The following is a 12,367-nucleotide window of genomic DNA, read 5'->3' on the forward strand; positions in this document are numbered from 1 at the left end:
AGTAGAGGTTGGATGTGTGTTCATAACCACCATATTTATTTGCATGTGTTTGAGGATGAATTAATTACAATGAAATTTTAGCAAGTTTCAGGATGGTTTATTTACGATGTGCCATTATATCTCTTTAACTTGACAGTAGTTAATTATTTAATTCTATTGTTCCTTGAAATTTCTGCAATTATTATTACATTTTAATTTCAGTTTAAGTAGTAAGATGATTTTACTTACCTCAGAACCCCAAAATAAATCAATCTGATGCCACATTCCATCATTTAGCTTCTTCTTTACTTTTATAAATATCTCAGTGGTATAATGAGCTAAATGAAAAAGTAGTCTAGGTTCACCACTTTTTAATTCCAATGCAATATAATCTGTAATTAAAATGGAATTTCAGAACTGTTGAAGCTAATTTTAAGAATACATAATTCATGTCTGACACAGAAGATATTAAAGGATACCTGATATAGTAACCCCATCTATTATGACAGGAGATAGTGGACCATTGTAGAACAGCAATCCATCTTCTTTATAGGTTAAAAATTCTACACTTATATGGTTTTCAGCCTGTGGCTGGATTGATTGGAACCAAGCCCAGCCGCTTCCTTGAAAGCTTCTCACAGTTTGTTGGCAGCGGGGTCCTTTGTACCCACTTGGACAGGCACAGCTGCTTCATAAACACATGCAATTAAAAAAAAAAAATTATGACACTTTTAGAAAAACTACATCTTAAGTAGACTTCATTAATTAAAACTTCTGGGCTGAATTGCTGTGGTCCATATATAAAACTTCTTCTCCTTCCTGATGTTTTGTTGCTGGCTGCGGGCAACATATTCTGAGGTGAGTCGGCGACTGGCTGCTAGGCGCTAGTGGTCCCACTTATATAGAGGGCTTAGATAGTGCCACCGCTCGTCACGTGGTTTTGACTTTAAAACTATCTCTGGCTAGTTCCATCTCTCTCGATTACAGGTAATTGATTGTCACATCGTAGATCTCTATATAGCTTCTCTATATGTGTGAGTGTAATAATGTGAGGTCCTAGCTATCACGTTTGTCTCATTAAATTTTATTTCGTGATCACCATCTTTGAAAATGTGTTCTGCTACAGCTGATTTTTCAATCTGTCCCATCTTTGAAAATGTGTTCTGCTACAGCTGATTTTTCAATCTGTCCCAATCTACACCTATAAAAAACTGAAAAAGGACCCTACAACGAAAGTGTTAAGTGCTACCCAGCGATTAATAAAAAGCTCTTCCATTCCTACAGAAGATAAAAGATACCTTTGCAATACTGAAGCTTAATCTCCTAGACTGTATGGGTTACCTAAGATACAGAAGCCCAATGTCCCATTGAGACCGAAAGTAAGTGCCATTGGGGCTTCTACTCAAGAGCTGGCTAGATATCTTGCTTCTCTGTTGCAACTGTATATAGGTAAAACTGACACTCATATTAAAAATTCCATGCATTTTATCAAAAAACTGAGGGAGATCACAATTAGTCCAAGTGACATCCTTGTCAGTTTCAATGTTGTAGCCCTGTTCACCATGGTCCCTGTTGATGAAGCTCTTTCATACATAGTTGATATGTTTCCTACTGATATAATAGCTTTGTTTCGACATTGTCTATCCTCGACTTATTTTCAATATAACAACGAGTTTTATGAACAAATTGATGGGGTGGCCATGGGTAACCCTCTAAGCCCTGCTATTACTAATCTATTTATGGAATTTTTTGAACAACAGGTGCTGCAGTTGGCCAAAAAAAAGCCCTTTGAAATGGTATTGATACTTGGATGATACCTTTGTGATATGGAATCATGCTGAAGAGGAAATGAGTGATTTTTTGGTGCACATAAACAGTTACAATCCAAGGATACAATTCACCATGGAGAAAGAGAGTAATGGACAACTAAATGTTTTGGATGTATTGGTTATTAAATGGGCAGATGGGACTCTAGGGCACAAGGTATATAGGAAAGACACACACTCCGATCGTTACCTACATAAGAATTCGAATCATCATCCTACGCAGAATAGAGGAGTCATAAAAACTTAAGTGGACAGAGCTAATAACCTCTGTGAGTCAATTTACTTACAAAATGAATTAAGCCATTTGCGAACAGCTTTCAAGAGAAATGGGTATACTGACAAGGAAACAGATCGAGCACTCCACCCTAGATGAAAAGTGCCCGAAAATACAGGACAACAACAACAACCGTCGGCTGGAAAAGTTTTTCTTCCATTTAATCGTAACATCATGGACCGTATTGGTAAAGTTTTGGCCAAGTTTCAAGTGGAGACAATCTTTCGACCTACCAAGAAAATTAGTGAAAGTTTAAGATCGGTGAAAGACACACGACACCCCTTAGCTACCCTAGATGTGTATAAAATTCCGTGTAGCTGTAGCATGGTTTATATTGGAACAACTAAAAGGAGTGTTAATACCTGCCTAATGGAACACAAAAGGAACTGTACATTGGGACAGATTGAAAAATCAGCTGCAGCGGAACACGTTTTCAAAGATGGTGATCACGAAATAAAATTTAGTGAGACAAACGTGATAGCTACAACCTCACATTATTACACTCACATGTATAGAGAAGCTATAGAGATCTATAAGCATGGAAATAATTTTAATAGAAAAGAAGAAGGATTAAAACTAGACAAGATATGGTGTTCGACTTTGTACCAATGACATGACAATCGATTACCTGTAATAGAGAGGGATGGAACTAGCCAGAGATAGTTTTAAAGTCAAAAGCACGTGACGAGTGGTGGTGCCATCTAAGTGCTCTATGTAAGTGGGACCACCAGCGCCTAGCAGCCAGTCGCCGACTTGCCTCAGAAGATTTTGCCCACAGCCGGCAACAAAACGTCAGGAAGGAGAAGTTTTATATATGGACCACGGCAATTCAGCCCGAAAGTTTTAATTAATGAAGATACTGGCTGTGACAGCTTACATGCTATGACAAAGACTTCAGCTCCTTAATTATAATTTTGATAACCATATAGGAATAATTCTCTATACCATCACTTCTGTATATCTCCATGGTAGATGTTACATAGCAGACGGTCAAGCTGAAACCTAGACACTAGTTTTGGCAGGAAAAAGATTTCCATTTCAATATTTTGGTTGGGAATGTGATTATTAATGACAAAGTGTACTTCAACGTCAGATCATGCACCAATCACTACGTCTGGAAGAGCATGTGTGGTTGACATGGAACTAAAGTTCTCTGAGTTACAAACAGCAGTATAGAAGGAAATTAATTCTTATTTGGTATTTTCTAATTCAGTGCAACTAAATAGAGAAATGTTAGTGTTGTGACAGTGCCACGACATTTAATAGTGCCGCCACAATAGTACTCGCAAACGGCAATAGAGGCGCTCCGCAACTCGGCTGAGCACGGGAGTGCCACCTAGCTACGAACTGCGCCGGCCGCATGTCACGGCATGGCAGTCGAATAAGAGATACTGAGTTGTTATCATGTAACCAGTTATTGTTTCTAAATGAGTGTGTTTGAATATCCATGTAATTATTGGTGATTACGGGTTATAACAGTTAGATTGCTTGCTCAACATTGTATAGATGATTACTCATTAGTGTAGGACGCCACTGAATGTAACTATGGAAACTGGGTAGCTGTTGCAACATTATTGTCAACTGTTGTGGTGCCACTACCAAGAGGATCATCAGGAGTGCTCTGTGATTGGACCACAACAGAATCCTGTGCATAAGTCTGTCCACAATCTGGTTCAATTGTTATGCAAACTGTAGACTGTGTGGTGAGTGTGCAACCAATTTGGCTATGTACTACTGTTATGGAGTCTGTTTGTCTTAGGGAGAACTTTGACACAGCATGGACTGGACTTTGGTCTGGAATACTTGCTTAGGTTAGCACGCAATGTTTCCAAGGAATGTCTTTCATATAGCTCTTGTTGTAAATAAGCCTCAGCAACTCCCCACTAGCTCAAGTGTAACTTGCCTGTACAAAAGTGGTGACAACTTGTGATCTATGATTTGCACAAACATTTTTGTAATTAAACAGAAGTGTGGGATTTCAACCACAGAGGAAGTACAACAAATACTAGTGGAAACAATGCAGTGGTATCAAGAAATAATGACAAATATATATTACATGCAGTGCAAGCTTTAAGGAGTGTAGCAGGAACATCTCACACACCACCAGCATTTACAGCTTTTTTATGGTTTAATGAACAATCCAAGTGGAATGCTTACATTTGATGATTACAATCATACGTCTTGACTTGTCAGATTTCCAGTACACAAAGAAAAAAAGGGTATGTTCTTCTCACAAAATCCCAAAGTGTAACATTTAACATAAAAATTAGAGCCATTAATGAATATGGCAGAACTTGAGTTGTCCAGAACATCTTCTTTACAACAACAAAAATTTTCAGCAAAGGAACATATTATTGTAGCCAAGTTACAACTTTGGCAATAAAAAAATGGCCTGAATCAACTGAACACAGACTGGGCCACTAACCTACACAGTTTAAGTGGGAACTGCAATTTTAAATGTTTGTGCTGGCAAAATTATGAAGACACTCTAATAATGGACGTTACAGAGCCTATTACACCTGACTTGGAATTGAGCAATGATGCAGTGAGGAGATACATCAAGTTTTGATTGAGTAATGTGATAGCTAAAGTCAACACAACTGGCCATGTAGCCCAGCCCAGAGTTTTTTTTATGATGGAAGAAGCATTGCAGCAGTCAGCTCTCCTGCCCTGGTCATGCAAGACATCATGCCACCTCTGGTGGGGCCCTTGTCTGTTCCATGGCATTATGACAAAGGGCCACATCAGTGACAGCACTACTACCTATCTGTAAACATTGTTTTCTCTGCCATGCATGTAGCACATGCCCCATTGCTATACAACATGTCACAGGTGGAGCAAAAAGGGACACTTGCAGGAAGTACCACATGTTGTAAAAATTCCAGTGAAGATACACCTGAATTTATGGAAGTAAGTAATAAACCTGCTGAATGATAAATCTACTAAAATCCAGATAGCTCAGGACAAATCCCAGTAAATGTGCTTAGATGTGTTCACTGGGAAACACCCAGTGAGGTTACTCTTCGACACCAGTATTTCTGTGTTCTTGCTAAACCATTCTAGTTACTTACGTTTAGGGTTGCCACATTTTCAGGCTGCAGAGACAAATCTTTGGACCTATGAACATTAGGGATGTAGATGTGACACCCAGTGTCACCATGGAAACAGAATATCTGGCATAATATTACTGTTGACTGTTGTTGTGCCAATACCCAGAGGGCACTGGTCATCAGGAATCCCCTCTGATGGGACTATGCCAGAATCAGGCAAATGAGTCAGTTGTGGTGCAATTCATGGAGTGTATGATGAGTGATATCACTTTCATTTAGGGATGACTCTGTTTATTTTACACAGAACTTTGATACTGTGTAGACTGGACTTTTCTTTGGAATATGGACTTAAGTTAACTTGCACTGTTTCCAAGTGGTTGAATGATGGGCTGGGGGCAGGTGGGGAACAGGGGGAAGAAGTAACAGATAAGGAGAGAAATGGAGAGAAATAAATAAATAAAAATAAATAAAGAAATAAAAATAAATAAAGAAATAAATAAAATAAAAAATAAAAAAGTCACCCTACTTTTCAATCTGCACATCAAATAAGCAATGATGGAAATAAAAGAATGGTTTAGGAACGGAATCAGAATTATAGATGAAAGGATATTGATGATACAATTTGCTAATCACATTCCTATCCTGAGTGAAAGTGGGGAAGAATTACATGACCTGTTAAATGGAATGAACAGTCTAATGAGTACAGGATATGGACTGAGAGTAAACTGAAGAAAGACAAGAGTAATGGGAAGTGGCAGAAATGAGAATAGTGGGAAACTTAACACCAGAATTTATGGTCATGAATTAGGTGAAGTTAAGAAATTCTGTTACCTAGGCAGCAAAATAACCAATGACAGATGGATCAAGGTGGACATCAACATAGACTAGCAATGGCAAAAAGCACATTCCCGGCCAAAAGAAGTTTACTAGTATCACACATAGGCTTTAATTTGAGGAATAAATTTCTGAGAATGTATGTCTGGAGTACAGGATTGTATGGTAGTGAAGGTAGTGAAACATGGACTGTGGGAAAACAAAAACAGAAGAGAATCGAAGCATTTGAGATGTGGTACTACAGACAAATGTTGAGAATTAGGTGGACTGGTAAGGTAAGGAATGAGGAGGGTTTGTGCAAAATTGGGGAGGAAAGGAATATGTGGAAAACATTGACAGGATGATAGGACATCTGTTCAGACATCAGGGAATGACTTCCATTGTACTAGAGGGAGCTGCAGAGGGCAAAAACAGCAAATAATTGAAGATGTAGGTTTCAAGTGCTACTCTGAGATGAAGGGGTTGGAACAGGAGAGGAATTTGTGGTGGGTCACATCAAACCAGCCAGAAGACTGAGAGAAAAAGTTAACTAAATCAAAAAATGGTATTATTAAGCTGCACGATCTGGAACCAAGTTCCAAAATGAATACTGTTTGTGGAATTACAGGTCTGAAAAGCAGAAGATGGAAACAGGAAAATGGCTTTTCTAAATGAATTATATTGACATTGTGGGTGTTTAGCATCTACACACATGATTATTGTCTCGCTGAAATAACCTGAAGCTTCAGCTATGCTGAACTGTGCATTACCAATTTAAGAGGAGGGAAATTTTGGAACTGTTGACAGTCCTAAACATCCTCTCAAGACACTACAAAATAAACTAGCTCAAAGTAAACCCACTGCAAACCAACATGTGTTTTTGATCTAATAATAGGTAGTAGAAGAGCAATTAATTGCTGTCAGGGAAAACACACACTGCACAATTTAAAAATAATCAGCGAAAACTGAAAATCACTCTGGGATGCATAGTTATTTAATTTCAATAACATTATTGTTGCGTAATTTACTGTAAAAAGTGTTTTCTTTATACTGTGGTCAATATAATAAGAATGTTTCTCATTATGAATATTAGCTACAGCTGAATTGTGTGTGTCTGAATTGCATTCTGCTGTAACATGACAAATTCCTGGAAGTGATGTCATATTAACATCTACTGAATCTGGATTTTTGCCCATTCTATATATGTCAATGCTGTTGTCTTGCTTTAACTGCCCTTCCTGATATTTGTCAAGAATTAGTAGCAAGAAAATTAAAGAAAGCAGTAACAACCAAAGCTCATCCTCTGTTCACTTGCTAGCAAGCAGGGGCACATTTCTAGTTGAGAAAGATTTTCCTTAAGACAACTGAGGCATTCACAGCACCACCAGAAAATGAAACTATGAATATGGTGTGCCAGAACCAACCATTTTGAAATATGGATGAGACTTGAAGGAGGGCTCCCTCATAACCACACACAAGAATGAGTCACCCGGAAATTTAAAATCACCCAACTGCATCTATTTTGATATCACAAGGAGCAAAAAGGTCTCAGTACAAGGTCTGTGTGACTGAGCAGACTTCAGCTCACTTATCATGTGTCACTTACAACCGGTCTGTTGTACTATAGGAAATATATTGAGAACTATCATCAGTGCTCTTGAGGTTGCCAAATTCTAGTCTGCAGTTGTCTAAGATATGTAGCCTTTGTATTTTGTCTTAAGATGCATATATCTGTGTTATATGTTGTATTTTTTCTCTTTAAGATATTCCCTGATTTATATCAGTCAACTTCAAAATATATATGATGCTCAAAACTTCTAAAATCTCTCCAAATGTAAAAATAATTATGTACCAGTACTTTACCTTACACTGCTTTTTTCCTTTATGCAGTAGCCACCATTATAACAATGTTTTTCATTACATGTGTTAGCTGCAGCAAAATTTTGTGTGGCTGAATTACATTTTGCTGTAATAACTACTGAAATTCCTGCCAGTGATGTTGTATTGGCATCAACTAAGACTGGATGGTTGCCTATTCTGTAGCTGTCAATGCACAGATCTTGACAATTAATTTTGTCAATAAAACAGTAGTGTATTCCAGCCATAATCAGATCAAGTTTGGTTTTCCTTTCTATCTGAAAGAAATGCCAAATAGATATTGTAATTATTACAAAATATTAAATTATTTTAAAACTGACTGCAAAGAATAGACAAACTAGAACTGAGAAATACATATGGATTTGACATGAAATAGAATGGATTAAATTATCAGAACAATGTATAGCAATAGGTCCAATAGTAATACAAATGAAATATCACAGAATCCAAACCCTCTGGAACCATCTGCTGTTTTTTTAGTGCATAGGGTGAGGGGGAGAGCAAAAACCAGAGAATGGGTGGGTGAGTGAGTGAGAGAGGGAGAGAGGGGGAGAGAGAGAGGGTGGGAGGGAGAGAGGGAGGGAGGGAGGGAGGGAGAGAGAGAGAGGTGTGTGTGTGTGTGTGTGTGTGTGTGTGTGTGTGTGTGTGTGTGTGTGTGTGTGTGTGTGTGTGTGTGTGTGTGTGTGTGGAAGGGGGGGTGACAAATGAGATGACAAAGAGGGGTGGAGATAGGCAGAATGTAAATGAATGAAACAGTGAGATAAAGATATAAATTGAATGTGAAGTCACCAGAAGAGAAAAGCATAATTTACTCGTGGATGTGCAGTAAAAACTGTGTATTTCTAAAAGCAAGTTGCCATTCTGTATCACTCTTTACTCAATGTTCCAAGTGAAATGATTTCCTATGTCACAGCTATATCTATTCCGCAGTGTTTCTATGTTGCTATGTTTCATCTCTATGTTGCTATGTTTCATCTCATACCGGGTGGTTTTGATTTAACTGACAACTGCAGTAATAGCTGTACACATTGCAGGATGCTGAAACATCATAGGTAAGCTCATTAATCAGTATGCTTGCAAGTCTGCTGGGGCAAAAAAAAAAAAAAAAAGTTCCATTTTCTGCTACCAGGTGAAAATAAACTGCTGTAAGCAGTCAGAATATGGTGTGGATGCAGGGAAAGGGGAGGAACAATCAAACACATGATAATGGTGCTTCTGGCATTTTATTACATTAAGGTCAAAAGATACAACATGTGTTCAATACTGTCTCCCAACTCAGTAACATGCTGCATCAGTAACACAGCATGGTTGACAGTTGCTTGCAGCATACTTGCCATAATCAGAATGATACATCATCATCTTAGTTATAACCACCCAGTATTTCCAATAAGAGTGAATATTTGGCTCTGAAGGTATACAGTCCTATAAACTACTGATTTATTTAATGTTTTATTGTTAATGATACTCCTTGTTATTTGACTGAGCATAACTGTTTTTGTGTAATCTGTATAGTTTCACCTTTGGCACTTGCTTAAAGTTTCTTGATTATACATTGATGTTGTAAAATGTTTTATTCATGACTGAATTCAGCTTCCTATACTCATTCCTGAACACAATTAATTCACAAGAAAATTTGAATTATGCTAGAGATTGATGAAAAACTTGTGAGTCTGCAGTATTGTTTTATGTTGCTGTTTTTAAATGGTTCTGACGCTTCTTCCTAATATTAATATGTTTCACAGAACAAGTAAATTGCTATAATTCATGACTTATTTTCATTATTCCATTTGGGGTAAAATAATATATCACATTTTTACATACTAGGAATCAAATATACCAATGATGATTTCCTCAGATATGTTTGGTATAAAGTGCTTAAAGTTTAAGTTATGAAATACTCCAAGTGTAATTTAATGAGTACCTTTGTTTTATATACTTGTAGGAGCCCATTTATTTTTTCACTGCTGTGATATCTCTTATCTCTTACAGTAAAGAAAATGTCCAGAACAGGTGGAAATGATCTGTGTCCATTAACACTGAAAATATCCACACTTTCCCGTTGAGTGTTGAGAACTTCTGACAAAACAGTCTTAAGTTGTTCTGCCTTACTTTCCTGCAACCACAGCCATCAGAAAAGGTAAAAAATCTGAGTGTCATTTGAATTAATCACTACAGAAATAACTCATTAGTGACAAACCTCCATAAAAATTACCATATAGTTCCATTCTTTGATGAAGTCTTCATCAGACAAATTAGAAATTCTCAATGAGCCAGAGTTAATAATAGCATCATGGGAAATATGCTTTACAGTAACAGTAACAATAGCTGACACATTGTTTTGTTTATGTTTGTGGTCTTGCACTCTGAATACCAGATTGTACCTGAAATCATTTACACCTTTTAGTGAAATAAGAGATAAGTTATAACTACAAGTAGATTTGAAACATATGGCCAGTGAAGACATTTTGTGACAGTGAACTTACATTCCATCTGGTGTGTTGCACTTCATTGTAATCATTCCAGAGGCTTCATTGATTCTGAATCTATGATGTTCATGTGTATTCCAGAAGAATTTCTTGTCAGGTAGATCCCAGTCATCTGGATCTTCAACGTATACCCTTCCAATATCTGTTTCTGGAGTTTGATCCTTTATATCAGTGTGGAAACATATTAACATGCACAAAGATATAGATGTAAACTGAATAACATTTAAGAGAAAAGTGACAATGTATAAAGACAAGTGCTTGCTATACTGTGAAGGATTGGAGCAATATATAAGTACATAAACAAGAAGTTGTATTAAAAACAAAGATTCCAAGACTTACCAAGCAGGAAAGCGCCGGTAGATAGGCACAATGAATAAAACACACAAACATACACACAGAATTTCGAGCTTTCGCAACCGGCGGCTGCTTCGTCAGGAAAGAGGGAAGGAAAAGGAAAGATGAAAGGATGTGGGTTTTAAGGGAGAGGCCTTTAAATATGTCTGCTTGTGTCTGTGTATGTATGGATGGATATGTGTGTGTGTGTGTGTGTGCGCGAGTATATACCTATCCTTTTTTACCACTAAGGTAAGTCTTTCCGCTCCCGGGATTGGAATGACTCCTTACCCTCTCCCTTAAAACCCACATCCTTTCATCTTTCCTTTTCCTTCCCTCTTTCCTGACGAAGCAGCCGCTGGTTGCGAAAGCTCGAAATTCTGTGTGTGTGTTTGTGTGTTTTATTCATTGTGCCTATCTACCAGCGCTTTCCCGCTTGGTAAGTCTTGGAATCTTTGTTTTTAATATATTTTTCCCATGTGGAAGTTTCTTTCTATTTTATAAACAAGAAGTTGAATATATTGGCACAACTTTAAAATTAGTATTTCTCTTAAAAGTCCACAAAACTTCTTATATCTGTGATAATTAGCTGGCATAATCTAATTAATTTTCCTCATACCATATTTTTATTCCATATAGGATTTTCTATGAACATATTAGCTCATACAATGATTAATATCAGAGTCCATGTGGTAATGAAATTGGAGAGCACAGCACAAAAATATTTGTATTGTGACAATACTGAATGATAAATATTAACAATAATTTTAAAAAAATGCAACAGTCCAGTTGAAGCAGAAGAACACATACTTATCTTCTTTTTTAAAGTGAAGTTTTATCATGTTGGAAATAACTTAGACTTAAGTGAGGAGAGTTCATGATCAGTGATTTTGACAGTTCATTTATGAAGTAGAGGAAGGAAACTGGACTAGCTTCCAAGTTGTGGTTCTCCTTGTGTCTACAATACAGGGTGTTTCAAAAAGAATATATATGTGTTAAAGAATATTATGTTGCCAAAACTACTGTCAGTCACTATGACAAGGAACAGTTATGGAGGAACAAATACATTGTCTCATTTATATTCATTGCTGCTAGATGTTGGTTGTCTTCAGTTTTCCTTTTTTACCACGTGTTGCAAAGTGGCTACCCTGCAGCAGAAATAATTTTATATTCTTGAATTTTCAAAGAGTAATTCCATGATTACAGTGCAAAAACACTTCAGGTTGAGGTACCCCAAACTGATCCTCCAAATGCATGGAGCATTTGCAGATGGGATTGGTAGTTTATAGACACAGTATGTGTATGTAAAGAAAGAAACCTGACCACTCTCATGTTCCCAATGAAAATGTCACATACATTCAAACTGCTTTCCAATGTAGTCCTACAAAAACAGCTTGTTGTACCAGTCAGGAGTTGTGACTGCCCATAACAACAGTTTGACCTGTATTGAAATGTTGGTTGGTTATGAAGTCACACAAGTGACAGCTGTTACTGACTCTACATTGTGATGGCAGTAGAAAATGTGTGGCATTTTCTAAAGAGCTTTGGAATGCTATTGACAATGATAACACTTTTGCACAAGACATCATGTTCAGTGATGAAGTGAATTTCCACTTTAGTGGGAAAGAAAACAAACACAATGCTCGGATTTGGGGCCTAAGGGGCCTATAGATCCCACAAGCACACGTTGAACATGTTTAAGATTCACCAAAAGTCAATGTGTTTTGT

At 37.3% G+C, this 12,367-nt stretch overlaps 1 protein-coding gene across 1 annotated transcript in view; it reads right to left on the reverse strand.

Moving 5' to 3' along the window:
- Window positions 1-12,367, reverse strand: part of LOC126278809 (neural-cadherin-like) — a 178,321-nt gene that overhangs the window by 36,198 nt on the left and 129,756 nt on the right. Inside the window, exons 12-17 of the mRNA XM_049979083.1 lie at window positions 10,304-10,467; window positions 10,018-10,201; window positions 9,808-9,933; window positions 7,806-8,077; window positions 459-664; window positions 229-371 (exon numbers count right to left, since the gene is read on the reverse strand). Of these exons, the coding sequence (XP_049835040.1) occupies window positions 229-371; window positions 459-664; window positions 7,806-8,077; window positions 9,808-9,933; window positions 10,018-10,201; window positions 10,304-10,467 (1,095 nt within the window). The remainder of the gene's footprint in view (window positions 1-228; window positions 372-458; window positions 665-7,805; window positions 8,078-9,807; window positions 9,934-10,017; window positions 10,202-10,303; window positions 10,468-12,367) is intronic.

This window comes from Schistocerca gregaria, chromosome 6 (genome assembly GCF_023897955.1).
Source record: "Schistocerca gregaria isolate iqSchGreg1 chromosome 6, iqSchGreg1.2, whole genome shotgun sequence".
NCBI classification, from domain to species: domain Eukaryota; kingdom Metazoa; phylum Arthropoda; class Insecta; order Orthoptera; family Acrididae; genus Schistocerca; species Schistocerca gregaria.